General features: G+C 47.3%; 1 protein-coding gene across 13 annotated transcripts in view; it reads left to right on the top strand.

Annotated features, from left to right (window-relative positions):
• The window catches only part of RFX2 (regulatory factor X2), a 208085-nt gene that overhangs the window by 151143 nt on the left and 40717 nt on the right, over nt 1–16225 (top strand). For 10 of the 13 annotated variants that reach the window (XM_063801062.1, XM_016934797.4, XM_016934798.4 and 7 more), the window contains 4 exons: nt 1915–2012; nt 5147–5236; nt 7277–7356; nt 9189–9450. In XM_063801062.1, coding sequence (XP_063657132.1) covers nt 1923–2012; nt 5147–5236; nt 7277–7356; nt 9189–9450 — 522 coding nt within the window. In that variant the 5' untranslated portion in view covers nt 1915–1922. The remainder of the gene's footprint in view (nt 1–1914; nt 2013–5146; nt 5237–7276; nt 7357–9188; nt 9451–16225) is intronic. The other 3 variants (XM_054673240.2, XM_016934800.4, XM_063801063.1) reach the window with 1 other exon arrangement.

The following is a 16225-nucleotide window of genomic DNA, read 5'->3' as shown; positions in this document are numbered from 1 at the left end:
TCTCACGGCCTCTTCTTACTTAAATAAGGTCTGGAGTTTGGAGCAAAATTATTTCCACCTGCGGAACAAGGAACTGGTCTTAGTCAAGTCAGCATTCTGACTTTATCACTGGTGGACTCCTTTCACAAAGAGTTCTAGTCAAATTATCTCCTAGTATCACTGATGCTACCCGCTTGGCTTCAGACGGGAACAGCATGGTGGATGGTGTGCAAATGACTGATTTAAACATTTAAAGGAAACTGTAAATACAAGCAGCTTGCAACAGAAAAATTCCAAAGGTCAGTTCTGTCAAAGACAGAGAGTGAGTTGAGGACTCAGGAAATACACTATGGGAAATTTACAATCTTTTGAAAGAGTAGAAGGTAGGAGGTGGGGGCTGTGTAAGGTTTAGTTAACGCCCCAGCCAATCACCGTGTGGCTCTGGGGCCATCTAGTGGTGAGAAGTGAGTCAGGCTCACACAGAACAGAAAAATCCCCAGGCACTGGCCGTGGGGCTCTGGGTGGCATCGAAGGCGTTTGGGAGGGCACGGGGGCGGGGGCCGGGGGGCGGTGGTTGTCGGGGAGTAGTCCCCAACAATACAGATGGGATTAATCCAGCACACTCGAATTCAAACATACATATCCCTTTCTGCTTTCCTTAGGTAAATTAGTTTAATTTATTGTAAGTTTGACTTTTCATTTTTAAAAAGTTTAAAATTTTTTTCACTCATTCTAAGAGATAAAACCTCTGGGGGTGATAGAGAAACGTAAAAGTTCTAGCAAATGTCTATTGTGTTCTGACGATGTCGTGGGCACCGCGATGTATGTCTGAGGTTCAGTCCTCACCGCCCCCAGCAGGCAGGAGCCATGGAGACCCCACACTGGGAGGGTGACATGCTCAAAGCTGGTGCCAGGACGGGGGACTGGTGTGCCTGATCACAAAGCCACCTCCCTACCTAAGTGTGTGTACTTAACTATGTCTCAAATGCTCAACATAGCCGATTGTTTATTTAAAAGTGAAGACTGTTCGACTTTTAGCATTTTCATGGAACAAATTTGTATCATCTGCCACGATATTAAATGAGTTGTTTTATATAGAATTGTAAAACTACCTATTTGAAAGATGTATGCCTCTAACAGCAAAGAAATATATGTTTATACTTTCTTGTGGGCAAAGATGGCTTTGAACAGAAGGCAGTTTTTACTTACTGCCAAAATTCGTGAGGGCTTTTATCCAGCCCAGGATAAAATGTACTGTTTCTTTGCTCCCTCTGCAGGTCACCTTTTCTCTCCCTAGCCAGTGGTTCTCACACTGCCCTCCAGGGGTCACTTGGCAATATCTGAACACATTTGTGATTGCCACAGCTTGGGGAGGGGGCGCTCCTGGCATGGAATGGGTGGAGGCCAGGGATGCTGCTGAGCACCCTGCCGTGCCCAGAATGGGCCTCCAACAGCAAAGAAGTATCCAGCTCAAATGTCAATGGTGCCACAGTGGGGAAACCCAGCCTTAGAGTTTCTCCCGTTGTCGTTTGGGGTGCAGTAGCTTCCCAAATGGCAGTCACCCACCCAGAGCTTTTGATTTCTGGGTAAATGAGGAAACAATTGAGCCCTTCAAAATAGTTCAACCTGCTCAGACTTGGGCACAGAGCCAGTGTCCCGGCCTTCCGTTGAGGAATTCCTGCCATTGTGCGCTGACAGAGCCCTTTTTGGGTTTTATATTTGGAAAACTTTCTCTGGCCCCTCTCTCCTTCTGTGGGACAGTTGTGCAGCCTGTTTCCGCAGCTCCTCACTTAGGCAGTACCACCAGGGTCTCTGCCTTTCGACTTTGAAGAATGTAGCTGGTTACTCCTTCCCTCCCTTGAACTTGTTAGTTGCCTCTTCGGATTTCAGTGCTTGCAGCCCTTGCCCACCCAATCTCTCTCCGCCTTTCTTTAGACCTGAGCATGCAGAATTCCGAGGGTGGAGCGGATTCGCCAGCGTCTGTGGCTCTGCGTCCCTCGGCGGCAGCCCCGCCTGTGCCAGCCTCCCCGCAGGTAACGCGCACCTCTCAGCAACAACAGGGTGGCCACAGTGTGGACGCGATCTCTATGGGTTTGAAAGCTGCTCAGATCTGCAAAGAGAGGAATCTGTATTTTTCTGAATGGACTTCTCAGCCCCAGTGCTGCTGCTGTTGAAATAGGCACAATTTCCTTAACTGTATTTGGCTTTTTCAATATTTGTTAAAAAGATCCCATCAAGGAAACGATGACATGAATGGAAAAGAAACCACTCCCCCAAATCTGACTTGGTCTCTTCTTAGCTTTCGGTGGAGGTTTTCTTGTACTTGGAAATGACCCTTTTACACAGAAATGCTTTATTAAGAATTAAGAAGTAAGGCCGGGTGCAGTGGCTCACACCGGTAATCCCAGCACTTTGGGAGACTGAGACTGGCAGATTACTTGAGGCCAGGAGTTTGAGACCAACCTAGGCAACATAGCCAGACCCTTTCTCTAAAAAAAAAAAAAAAAAAATTAGCCAAGCGTGGTGGCCTGCACCTGTAGTCCCAGTTCCTTAGGAGGCTGAGATGGGAGGATCACCTGAGCCTGGGAGGTTGAGGCTGCAGTAAGCCATGATTGTGACACTACACTCCAGCCTGGGTGACAGAGACCTCGTCTTTAAGAAATAAAAAATAAAAAAATTAGCCAGGCATAGTGGTGCACGTCCTGTGGTCCCAGCTACTCAGGAGGCTATGGTGGAAGGATTGCTTGAGCCCAGTGGTTTGAGGCTGCAGTGAGCTATAATCATACCACTGCTCTCCAACCTAAGTGACAAAAAAAAAAAAGGCAAAAAGGCAAAAGATGAGTTAGAATTTTTTTTTGGGGGGGGGGGGGACGGAGTCTCGCTCTGTCGCCCAGGCTGGAGTGCAGTGGCACGATCTCCCAGGTTCAAGTGATTCTCCTGTCTTAGCCTCCCCAGTAGCTGGGATTACAGGCGTGTACTACCATGCCCGGCTAATTTTTGTATTTTTAGTAGAGACGAGGTTTCACCATGTTGGCCAGGCTGGTCTCGAACTCCTGACCTCAGGTGATCTGCCCGCCTGACCTCAGGTGATCTGCCCGCCTCAGCCTCCCAAAGTGCTGGGATTACAGGCGTGAGCCACCACGCCCAGCCTAGATGAGTTAGAATTCTTAAGATTTTGTTCAAAATGGAATCTAGCACCTGAATGAACATATTCTTTAAAATTCGCAGAGAGAGAATTTTCACATTGAGGCTTTCTCTGCTCCTGGATTTCTACCGTGGAATGAAATAAGCCATAAAGAAGACAGAAATACAAAGCGAATGGCACCGGCCACATGAAACAGGCTGGAGGCTCATCACAGTGTGCTGAGGTCCACTGTGGCCATGTGACCACCTCGATCTGGAATCTAAAAGTTAGGAGCACAGCAAAAAGAAATGATTATGGTTTTAAAACACACAATTCAGGGCCAGGCATGGTGGCACATGCCTGTAATCCCAGCACTTTGGGAGGCCAAGGTGGGTGGATCACCTGAGGTCAGGAGTTTGAGACCAGTCTGAGTAACATGGTGAAACCCTGTGTCTACTAAATACAAATAATAATAATAATAATAAATTAGCCGAGCATTGTGGCACATGCCTGTAATCCCAGCTACTCGGGAAGCTGAGGCAGGAGAATCGCTTGAACCCAGGAGGCAGAGGTTATAGTGAGCCAAGATCGTGCCATCGCACTTCAGCCTGGGCGACAAGAGCAAAAATCCGTCCCAAAAAAAACCAAAAAAACAAAAAACAAAAAAACACAATTCCGCAAAAACAAAAAGGCAGACAGTGAAGCGGTTTATTTGATGTAGTGTGTATGGTCAGACATCTTTAGCTTTTATTTCTTGCACATATGGCAGTGGGGAGGGCGTCTTGGAAGCCCGTCTGAGGTGAGGATCAGACGCCGTTGCCCTGCCAGCAGTTGTGGCCTAATTGATATGTTTCCGTGCCCACTTGAAATTGTCCAAGAGGAGTCAGCCCTCAGGTCTTCCTGCCAAGCCCCTCTCTCAGGCTCTCCCAGGCCTAGGTGGACTCTGCCTTCCTCTGCAGCAGCCACCATGGACAGGTCTCAGTGCCACTCACGGCCACCATGTGTGTCCCAGGTTTCATCACTGTGGTCCCTCTCTGAGGACTTGCCAGGACCCTGTGAATTCTCCAAGCACACGGCGCCCAGCTCACCTGGAATCAGAATGCCCTTGCGCTGGCATCCTTATTAGCACCATCTTCATCCTTAGCTCCACTCCTGCAACACAGGGGATGGCGTGTCCTCACCCATCACCCCTTGTGATGTATATATGGCAGTCACTGCTACCTGTGACATTCAGGGTTCATGCCGGGAAATCACAGCACTGCAGCCAATGACTCCGAAAGCCCCAGCTCTCAATAAACACACAAAACACTCCTGTTCCTCCCTCGACTCGAGTTCACTTTGACCCTTCCCATTTTCATAGCTTTGTGTGGCCAATCGGTACTCCCAGAAAAATAGCAAAGCCACACTGTGCAGATTTGACTTAGGAGGCCGGAGAGCAGTGGGGTCAGAGAGCGAGGGACCCAGACACAGGGCACCTGGCCTCGAGTATTCTGTAGCCAGAGGCAGCACTTGAGCCCTCTGGCTTCATTAACCTCATCAGAAAATGGAAACAAGTCTGGGTTATACTGCAGAAGCGAGGGGCGCCACAGAGTATCTCCCACGCAGTGGTGCGAATGGCTATCCAGAGGGCCCCAGCAGTCCCCTCTGTACTAGGGACGGTCAGTGTCACCTTGCTGCAGACTACAGACCCACAGAGGCAAAGCTGCCTGGGCGGGTGAAGGTGCATGTGCTTCCGTGTATGTGTGTGTGCATACGTGTGTGTGTGCCCACAATTCGTGCATATGTGTGGTGCATGGGCTGAGTGTATGTGCACACTTGTGTATGTATGTGCATTGTTTGTGTGCCTGCACGTATCTGCCGTGTGTCTGCCCAGGTCGGTGTGAGTGTGCAAGTCTGACCATCACCCCGCCGTCGCCTCTGATCAGTCCTGCCTATGTTTTAATAAAAAGCACATGAACAGACAAACAGCATCTTACATTCTGTGTGTATCCTCAGCACTGACCTCTGACAAGTCTAACTGGCCTTCTCTCCCTTCCCTTTTAGAGGGTGTTGGTCCAGGCAGCCAGCTCCAATCCCAAAGGGGCCCAGATGCAGCCGATCTCCCTCCCCAGAGTTCAGCAGGTACCCCAGCAGGTAATGACAAGCACCGCAGCACCGTGCAAACCGGGGCGCAGTTAGCACTCAGCAATCCAGAACAATCTCTGAAGGATGCATCCTTTTCTGTGGCTGCTGTTCCTTGTTGTAAGCTTCAGTTTCTTAGCCAAAAGACTTTTCCAGAAGCTGTGCAATTTTAAAAAAATCATTTACTGCAGATAGTTTTGCAGAAAGCCAAGAAAGCTGGTGATCTTTCGTTCATTCAGAAATTCAGCAAGCATTTGGGGAACCAGTGAGCACCCCGCACCTGCTGGGTGGAGCTCAGGTAGAAATGCAGACAGAAACAAAGGGCTCTGGACTGGAGGAACCATCTGCTAGTGAGTGCCATACCCTCAGATGCGGGCACAACATGCTTCTTATGATTTCAATTATCTAAGAACAAAGTTTGAAAGCACGGCTGACCAGCCAAGTAGCAACACAGATCATCAGCTTGGGGACACTCTAGAAGCATGGTTAGCAAACTGTTTCCAGAAAAGGCCAAATTATACATTTTTGGGGGTTTGTGGTCCAGGCAGTCTCTGGAACAACCACTCAATTCTGCCATTGTATCGCAAAAGCAGCCATAAATGATATGCAACCAAATGGGTGTGGCTGTGTGCCAATAAAACTTTATTTACAAAAACAGGCAGTGGGCCAGATTTGGCCCTCAGGGCCGGAGTTTGCCAACTGTGCCCTGCAGAATCCTGAATTAAAGTTAACTCAGGCTCCTCCCTAAAAGGAGCCCTGAGGCCCTAGAGAATGCACCGCTCTTCAGGAGGGTCCTGCCTAGATTGGCAGTCTGTTCACAGGCATTTGTCAGGTGACTGTGTCCATGAGAACTAGGAAGGTTTGCGGGATCACAGGAAGGAAAAGGCTCCAGACAGGCCCAGCGGGGACCCAGGGCCTCAGGCCAGTGGCTCTGTCTTAGCTGCTGTCTGTCAAGGCACTCCCCAGAGACACCATGGAGAGGAGATTCCAGAAGCTTCCACCACTTTTCTGGTGCTGGGCCTGCCCCAGCTCTTTCTGTAACTTCTGCATTTCACTTGGACCCCAGAATTCGACATTTGACTTCCACCCCTGGGGGCATCACCCAACAGATGTTAACCCCTGGAACTTGTGATTCTGGGGGTTGGACAAGTGCATACCATGCTCAGTGGTCCAAGGAGGGGCAGGTCAGCCCCATCCTGCAGCTTCAAGCACAAGAGGAAGGTCACCATGACACCATGACACCTGAACAAGCCCACTTCTGTGGCCCTCCATCTTCTCACCCCAAAATTCAGTGGATGTAGACAGCCACTAAGATGCCCTCTGGGGTGAGAGTTTGAAGTCCCATGTGCAAAGCGTTTGGCTTCCACTGCTCGGACTAGAGTCCCTCGGGGCCTGTCAGCCGAGGCTCTGAACTGATGTTTCAGAGAGGGGAGGGCAGGGCAGCGGGGGTGTGCTGGGGTCCCTCCATTGCCCCATCTCTCCAGGCATGCCGCTCCTTCCCACTCTGTTCAGACCATCACATTCTCTCCCCTCCTCTCTGCCAGGGAAGGGGCACCAGGGCCACCCACGGGGGGTGTTGGGGCCATGTAGAGTCTAATCTGCTCGGCCCCCTGTGCACTGCAGCCTGCACGCCAGCTTGAGCTACAGAGGGAGACCCTGTCGCAAAAAAAAAAAAAAAACAGAAACCAGGGACAGTCCTGTGAGCCAAGGCTGGGCCTCTGTCCACAACTCTAGTTTCCACTGCACTGGAGGAGCGCTGTCATTCTCCTGGTCCCGCCCTCACGTATACAGAGGAGCCAGGGCGCACAGACACGCTAGCAGAGCTCTGGGGATCAGTCGCAGCCCCCCAAACTGTGTGGGCCCGTTTGGAATATGTCGTCTGTACATTACTGCCTCCTCAGTGTCTTTCTAGGCGTGCCGACTGTGGGCGGGAACATTGTCATTTGGTACTAAATGTTCATAAAGGCAATAGAAGACACGTCTAGCTTGAATAATCTGCAGGCAACTCACGAGGGCACGACTGGCGGTAACGCAGCGTATCCGATGTTTCAGGTGCAGCCGGTGCAGCACGTGTATCCTGCCCAGGTGCAGTACGTGGAAGGGGGAGACGCCGTCTACACCAATGGAGCCATGTGCGTGCTTCTCCCGCGGGCCACGCCCGGAACCCTCTCCCTGACTCCAGCCTTTGCCACCTGGGGAGGCATCGAGCAAATTCCTCTCCCTTATGCTTTTGGCGATGTATTCACTAAATACTGTTAAAATGCTATTAGGAAACTGGGCAATATCTCTACAAAAAATTTTAAAATTAGCCAGACATGGTGACAAGTGCCTAGAGTCCCTCCCAGGTAATCGGGAGGCCAAGGTGGGAGGATCGCATGAGCCCAGGAGTTGGAGGCTGCAGTGAGCTATGATCACGCCTGACTGATGGAGCAACACCCTGTCCAAAAAAAAAAGGAGCGGGGTGGGGGCTGAGGGATTAGGACATCATAACCCTGTGGAGATTTCAGAAATCACAGACTTTTGTACTTTTTACTTTTAGAAAAGATAGTCTTGGAAAAAAAAAAAAAAGGCTAATCCTAACTCTTCATTCTGAAGTCTCAGTCTTTGAGATCCAGAAACCATCCACCTCTGTGTGTTTTCCCCTCGCCTCTGTTAAACTCCAGCTTTGTATAATGTTGATAGAACTTGATTTTCCATGTTGCAAGGATGTCTAGAGTTTTCTGCTCTGTAACTGTGTGATGCTTGGGGTAGGAAAGTATGCATCTCCCGTGCAGCTCACTTTACTTTAGACGTGAGTCCTTTCGCCTGCTTGTCTGTTTCCATTTGGCCTGGATGGCTCCCCTCACAAGTGCAGGGGCTGTACGTGAGAACCTGGCTGTGACTTCAGGGTTGTGATTGGTGGAGTTGTATGATTCTAACCCCAGCCACTGTGGCGGTGCACACCCGTCACCCCAGCTACTGTGGCGGTGCACACCCGTAACCCCAGCCACTGTGGCGGTGCACACCCATATTCTGAGGCTGAAGCAGGAGGATCACTTGAGCTCAGGAGACTGAGGCTGCAGTGAGCTATGATTTTGCCACTGCACTCAAGTCTGGGCTACAGAAGGAGACCCTGTCTCAAAAAAACAAAACAAAAAAAACCCTGGAAATTGACATTGGGGTAAAACTGTTAACTAGCCCACAGGCCTTATTCAGTTCTACCAGTCTGTATGCACGTGCTTTTGCGTGTGTGCTTGCATGTGGAGTACATGTGGCTTTGCATGTTCATGTGTGTGCCCTTGCATGTGCGTGCGTGTCTATTTCTTTGCATTTTTAGCCCATGTGTAGATTTGTGTAACGATACCACCGTCAAGATACAGAACTGCTCCATCTCCACACAGGAGCTCCCTCATGTGACCCATTTATCCACTTACAATTTTAAGTTTTATTTGTATTTATTTTTTTTAAGAGATAGGGTCTTGCTCTGTTGCCCAGGCTAAAGTGCAACGGTGCAGTCACAGCTCACTGTAACCTCAAAGTCCTGGGCTCAAGCAGTCCTCCCACCTCAGCCTCCTGAGTAGCTGGGACTACAGGCACGCACCACCACACCTGGCTAAATCTTTTATTTTTTGTAGGGATGGTTCTCTCTATGTTGCCCAGGCTGGTCTCAAACTTCTGACCTCAAGCAATTTTCCCACCTTAGCCTCCCAAAGTGCTGGGATTATAGGCGTGAGCCACCACGCCTGGCCTAGAATTTTTAAGTGGTCACTTTTTGATAAGTCAGCCTGTGGTCCTAAAGATTTTGCAACATGATGGCTGTGAACTTGCGCTGCATTTGAGTGTCATATGCCACGTCCGAATTGCTCCATATGTCTGGCCTCTCTGGGTTGCAGCTTTTACGTGATGTTTGGCTGGATATCTGTGAACTCAGACAAGGCATTTAAATGGGACAGCGTCCCATGCGTGACTTCTCTCTTTCTAACAGACGAACAGCCTACACCTACAACCCCGAGCCTCAGATGTACGCCCCCAGCAGCACGGCTTCTTACTTCGAGGCCCCAGGCGGCGCCCAGGTGACCGTGGCAGCCTCGTCCCCGCCAGCGGTCCCCTCTCACAGCATGGTGGGCATCACCATGGATGTCGGGGGGAGCCCCATCGTCTCCAGCGCGGGAGCCTATCTCATCCACGGGGGGATGGACAGCACCAGACACTCCCTGGCCCACACCTCCCGCTCATCGCCAGCCACGGTATGTAGGAGGCTCTTGGGACCAGCAGGGTAGGCCATGAGTATTCTCAAAGCAGCGGCGGCAGGGACGGTGAGTAAGAGGCAGCCGGAGGCCCGGAGGGGCTGTCGTCTGCTCTGGGCCCAGGCGGCCCCACGATGGAGTCGGGCCAGCCTCAGACGGGCCACGCAACCGTAGGCAGGCCTGCAGAGTTCTTTGAACTTCAGTTGGCCATTGGTATAAAGAGGAGGACAAGCCATGCGTCATGGGCTGTTGTGAAAAGGGAATGAGTCAAGCATGTCTCCACTGGTGGATGCTGCAGCCTCCTTTGCTCTTATTATTGTTATCGTTGTTACTATCAAGCTTTTAGAGGCGTGGATCAATCCATCCATGAGACACCTGGACTGAATCAAGCAGGGGAAGTTTCCCTGCAGCCTCTGCCGAGTTCTCGCTGCCATGCCCCGATGCAAAATAACGACTTATCTGCTTTTCCAGAGTCTCTACATTTAAAACTCGATTACCCGTGTTTACTTTTCATTTATTTTCCTTCTTAAATTAACACAAAGTAAAATCAACTTTTTGGTGTACAATCTTGTGAGTTTTGACATGGGTAGATTTGTGTATAATCAGGTCACAGAACAGTGCATTGCCCTGAAAACCCCCTCGTGGTATTTCTTGGCAGTCACAACCTCCCCCATCCCCAGCCCTTGGCAACTGCTGATCTGTTCCCTATTGCTGTAGTTTCATCTTTACTAGCGTGGTGTATAAATGGAATCGTACAGATTGTGAACTTTTCAGACAGGCTTCTTTTACTCATTCTGGTGCCTTTGAGATTCAGTCAAGTTGCTGCATGAATCCGAGTTGCTTTTTTTTGTTACTGAGTAATATTCTATTACACTACAGTTTGTTTATTCATTCACTAGTTGAGGGCCATTTGGATGGTTTCCAGTTTGGGGTGATTATGAATAAAGAAGCTCTAAGTTTCACATGCAGGCTTTTGTAAGGACATATGTTTTCTTTCTTTTGGATATATACCTACAAGTGGAATTGCTGCTGGCTCATACAGAAAGTGTATGTTTAACTTTATCAGAAACCACCCGTTTCCCAAGTGCTTGCACCATTTTGCATTCCCACCAGCAACATACAAGAGTTCCTCTTGCTCCTCTCCGTCAGCAGCATTTGATGCTGCCGGTGCTCTTGGTTTTGGCCGTTCTAATAGATGTGTGGTGGTACCTCATTGTGGTTGCAACTTGCATTTTCTTTATAGCTAATGATGGTAGCAGCTTTTCATGTGAGTGTAGATGCTCTGGTCAGGTGTCACTTCAAGTCATTTGCTTCTTTTTTAACTAGGTTGGTTGTTTTCTTATGGTTGAGTTTTGAGAATTCTTTATGTATTCTGGATACAAGTCTCCTGTCAGATATGTGACTTGCAAATATTTCCCCCAGTCTTTAGTGTGTCTTTTCATTCTCTAAAAAGTGTCCTTTGCAGAGAAAAAAAAAATTTTAATTTTGATGAAATCCAACTTATCAATTTTTCTTCTGTGGCTCATGCTTTCAATGTCATGTCTAAGAACTCTTTGCCTATTTGCACATTATGAAGATTTTCTCCTGTTTTCTTTGAAAAGTTTTATAGTTTTACTTTTGCTTTGGGTTTTTTGTTGTTGTTGTTTTTCTGAGACGGAGTCTTGCTCTGTGACTCAGGCTGGAGTGCAGTGGCACCATCTTGGCTCACTGCAACCTCCACCTCCCGGGTTCAAGCAATTCTCCTGCCTCAGCCTCCCGAGTAGCTGGAATTACAGGCGTGTACCACCACACCCGGCTAGTTTTTGTGTTTTCAGTACAGACAGGGTTTTACCATGTTGGCCAGGCTGGTCTCGAATGCCTGACCTCAAGTGATCTGCTCACCTCGGCCTCCCAAAGTGCTGGGATTACAGGCGTGAGCCACCGCGCCTGACCATAGTTTTACATTTTACATTTAGATCTGCTTCCTATCAAGTTGACATTTGTATAATGTAAGGTTTAAGTTGAGGCTCATTTTTTTTTGCATATGAAACAACGTGTTGTTCTAGCCTCATTTGTTAAAAAGACTACCCTTTCTCCATTGGATTGCTTTAACACCTTTGTCAAAAATCATTTGGCCATATGTGTGTGGGTTTATTTCACAGTGTCCTATTCCATCCCATTGGTCTGTCTGCCTATCCCTTTACAAGTAGCATAGTCTTAATTACTATAGCTTTATAGTAAGTCTAAAATTGAAGAGGATTGTTCCTCCCACTTTATTCTTCAGTATTGCGTTGGCTATTTATATAAACTCAAAGTTTCTGTATAAGTTTAGATCAATTTATCTATATCTACAAAAAAATGCTACTGAGATTTTGACTAATTTGCACTGAACCAACTTGGGGAGAATTCCCATCTTTACTATGTTAAGGCTTCCAATCCATGAACATGGTACGTTTTCTCCATTTGTTTAGATCTTCTTTCATCAGCATTTTGTAACTTATACAAAATTCTGTACATGTTTTGTTAGATTTATATCAAAGTATTTCATGTTTGGAGAGCTATTGTAAATGGCACTGTGGGTTTTCTTGGCATTGATCTTTAAATTTCTGTTTCCAACTGCTCATTTCTAGGATTTAAAAATGGTTGATTTTTGGCTCTTTATCTTGTATCCTGTAATCTTGCTGAACTCACTTTTTTTTTTTCTTTTTCTTTTTGAGACAGAGTCTCGCTCTGTCACCCAGGCTGGAGTGCAGTGGCACAATCTGGGCTCACTGCAAGCTCCGCCTCCCAGGTTCACATCATTCTCCTGCCTCAGCCTCCCGAGTAGCTGGGACTACAGGTGTCTGCCACCACTCCCGGCTAATTTTTTGTATTTTTAGTAGAGACGGAGTTTCACCGTGTTAACCAGGATGGTCTCGATCTCCTGACCTTGTGATCTGCCTGCCTCGGCCTCCCAAAGTGCTGGGATTACAGGTGTGAGCCACCCTTCCCAGCCTGAACTCACTTTTTGGTTCTAGGAGCTTCTTGTTGCCTGCAAATATAACTGCTTTATTTCTTTCTTTCCAATATGGACAAAAAGAAATTTCATTTCTTTTTCTTGCCTTTTTGCACTGGCTAGCACTTGCAGTGAAATGTTGAACAGGGGTGGCAAGAATGGACATCCTTGCCTTTTTCCCAGTCTTAAGGGAAAAGCCGTCAGTCTGTCACTGCTAAGTATGTGATGTTAGCTGTGGGTTTTTCACAGATGCCCTTTTTCAGGTTGAGGAAGTTCCCTTCTTTTTCTAGTTTTCTGGAAGTCTCTATGATAAATAGATGTTGAATTCTGTCAAATGTTTTTTTACATATGTAAGCATCAGCATATTTTTTTCTTCATTGGGGTGTTAATATAATGAATTGCATTGATTGACTTTCGATTACACAATAACTTCTTATTTTGGTGTAAGGCTCATCTCCTGAGATAGAAGGTGGTGGTTTCGCCTTGTCTCTGTGTTTTTGTTTGTTTGTTTTTGGTTCTGGTGTGTTCTGGGGTCACCCTGGCATCAGAGAGGCCCCGTGAATCTTGCTGTCCTCTCTCTTCCTTTGTCCAGAGTGACCCCCAGGCCCTGGCTTTGAGGACAGGCGTAGTGCCCCATGCCTCCTCCCTCTCTTCTCGGGAGGAGTCACTTGCTTTCTAGAGGCTGTGAAATTATAGGGTAGTGTCTGCTGCTTCTACCCCTAGCCACTTAGTGCCTCGGTGCCATTAGCACCCCAGGCCAGGCAGCCCCAGCAAACCAGACATACTTCTCCCGCCTGGGATTGGCTGGGTGGAACTAGGTTTAGTTGTTATGGAACAGAAAGCTTTCCTCACAGACTACAGTAATTGTCACGAATGTGGCACATTTGACTTAGCAAACGGCATCAACTTATAACAGTAAAATAGACTAGGATTGCAAGTCACAAATTTACTGAGAAACAGTCATGTTCTCTGTGGATTCAGAATTACCTCATTGCAGCAAACATACTGCTCAGACCCTGGGCCACCACCCTGGAACTGTGGTTTGTTATGTGGGTTGCTCTGGAAGAATTAAATTATTAAATCAATTAGAAATCCGTGAATAGGCTATGTTTTCACACACACACACACACACACACACACACACACACACACCCCACCAAGCTCTGGGGGAGTCATCATCTTGGATACGAATCTGATTCCTGGCTTCTGACTGCTCTGCTGTTGTTTATTGGCTTGTTGTTGGCATAAGAACATCCAACAAGGATGCCACAGAAATTCGAGACTTTCCAAGAGCCAAGAACAACCATGGCCCTGAAATTGCAACAGAAATACAGCTGCTGGACCCAACATTTGATGTCTACCAGTTCGTTCATGTCAGAGTTTTGTTTCTTGGGACTTTCGCTTAGTCCTAAAGACAGAGCACGAACACTGAAGCAAGTCCTCACTGGTAGCCTCGACGAGTGATTCCAGACTCTTGGTGACCAATTTTCTCGAGTATTTATTTCTGGTTAAAATGTCATCCATATTATAAATCTTAAAAGTTAATTGCCCAAATGGTGAGTTTTTGATACACACGTTTTCTATTGTGCTTTTTTTCACTACGTGGAGCAGGGATACTAAAGTGGGAGTTTTATTCTTGTCCTTTCTGCCCAAGTGGAACCTCCCTTTTTACTGTTTGGGTTGTGTCCAGGGGAGGCTGAAGGTCACTCAAGGGGGAACAAGAAAGAGACCCCTCCACCCTGGGAGCAGCCCTCAGTGGGCCCTTCCTCCTGCAAGACCCAGAGGCCACATGAGGCCATGCTGTGAAAACACACAGCCTCTGAGGGTCACACGGTGGGCCCCGACGAAGACAAAAAGTCTTTATCTTTTTTATCTTTTTTAAAATTTTTCTCATACTTTAATGAATCTTTTCTCATTTGATTAGTTTAAATCTGACTAATACAGCAGAAGATCAAAAAAGTCTAGTGGATTTTAATTGCAGCTGAAGTTAAAATGTCCTACTGTATTTTATTAGTTTAACAAGCTAAATATTCTGCCTTTGACAGCTTTCTTTTTGCCCAAGAAGGGTGTCTTATGATACCCGATACATAATACCATTAAAAGAGAAATTTTCGGTAAATTAAACAAGAGTCTATCTGAGCAAAGAACAACTCTCCAGTCAGGCAGCCCTCAGAACTAGAAGAGGTTCAGAGAGCACCCCTTCCTGGTGGTCCATGGAGGTGGCTCGCAGAGGCCCATGGCACCTCCACGCAGTGGCACAGCTCATGACAGAATCAGGAGTCACACACATCTCTTCTTCTGTAGCCTGGCTCTTCAGTGAAGATGTAGAATGAAAAGTCACCTGGGCACAGTGGCTCATGCCTGTAATACTAGCACTTTGGGAAGCTAAGGTGGGAGGATCACCTGAGCCCGGGAGTTCAAGACCAGCTTAGGCAACATAGTGAGACCCCATCTCTACAAAAAACTTAAAAATTGGGCTGGTATGGTGGCTCATGCCTGTAATCCCAGCACTTTGGGAGGCTGAGGCGGGTGGATCACAATGTCAAGAGATGGAGACAATCCTGGCCAACATGGTGAAACCCCGTCTCTACTAAAAATGCAAAAATTAGCTAGGTGTGGTGGTGCGCACCTGTAGTCCCAGCTCATCGGGAGGCTGAGGCAGCAGAATCACTTGAACCCGGGAGGCGGAGGTTGCAGTGAGCCAAGATTGTGCCACTGCACTCCAGCCTGGTAACAGAATGAGACTCCGTCTCAAAAAAAAAAAAAAAAAAAAAATTAGCAGTGTGTGTCTGTAGTCCCAGCTACTAAGGAGGCTGAGGTGGGAGGATCACCTGAGCTGGGGGAGGTTGAGGCTGCAGTGAGCCGTGATGGTGCCACTGCACTCCAGCCTGGGTGACAGAGCAAGACTCTGTCTCTAAATAAATAAATAAAAATAAATCACTTGGGTACTCCTACCATCTGCCAGAAGCCTGCTCAGCCCCTGCATAGCAGAGCTTTTGTCCAATGATCAGAGCGAATTATTTGCCAGCCAACACACGTGATGATAATCGCTCTTCCCACTGCCTGCCTTTGACATTCCCACACTCAAGATACTGTTTGATAAAGGAATGTCACCAATGGCACATCTGCTTTTTCTCTCACTATGATATTTATCACCACTTTTTTTTAAAACTTCATAGAGTTCCCTTTGTGGTGCAGTTTGAAGTTGTTTGTTTGTTACATTTGTTGCAGCTGATGATCCAATGTTGATACATTATTGTTGACTACAGTCCCGTTCACTTTAGGGTTCACTCTTGGTGGTATGCGTTCTATGGGTTCTGGCAAGTGTGTGATCCTATCATCACTTTCAAAGCTGGTTTTATAGGTTTTTTTTTTTTTTTTTTTTTTGCAAAGGTGGGAAAAGTACCCAGGTTCACACTTACAAGTAACCCTTTGAAAGATATGTTTGAAGATTTAGTCTCAGATTTGCCTGTAGTGACAAGATTAAAGACTGTCATACAAAAAGCACTATTTTTCACTTATTCTGAAGCATTTCAATTGATTTACCAGACAAGTCATCCTTCTTTGTCTGAAGTGACATAACCTCACTTGACAAGCTGTTAAGACAACCAGGGACAAATTGATCATTGATCTAATAATCGATTAGCTACTGATGGATCTCTTGAGTGTTGACCCATTTCTTATTTTCCTGTTTTCTTTCGTGGCACCGTATGCAAAATGATCACAGTATGTGATCCCAGATTGGGTCCTGGTCCAGAGGAAGGACGTTAGTGAGAAAATGGATCATATTCTATAACGTCC

The sequence above is a fragment of the Pan troglodytes genome, chromosome 20 (assembly GCF_028858775.2).
Source record: "Pan troglodytes isolate AG18354 chromosome 20, NHGRI_mPanTro3-v2.0_pri, whole genome shotgun sequence".
NCBI classification, from domain to species: Eukaryota; Metazoa; Chordata; class Mammalia; order Primates; family Hominidae; genus Pan; species Pan troglodytes.
The sequence above is the reverse complement of the archived record's forward strand: the minus strand, read 5'-3'. Positions and strand labels throughout refer to the sequence as shown.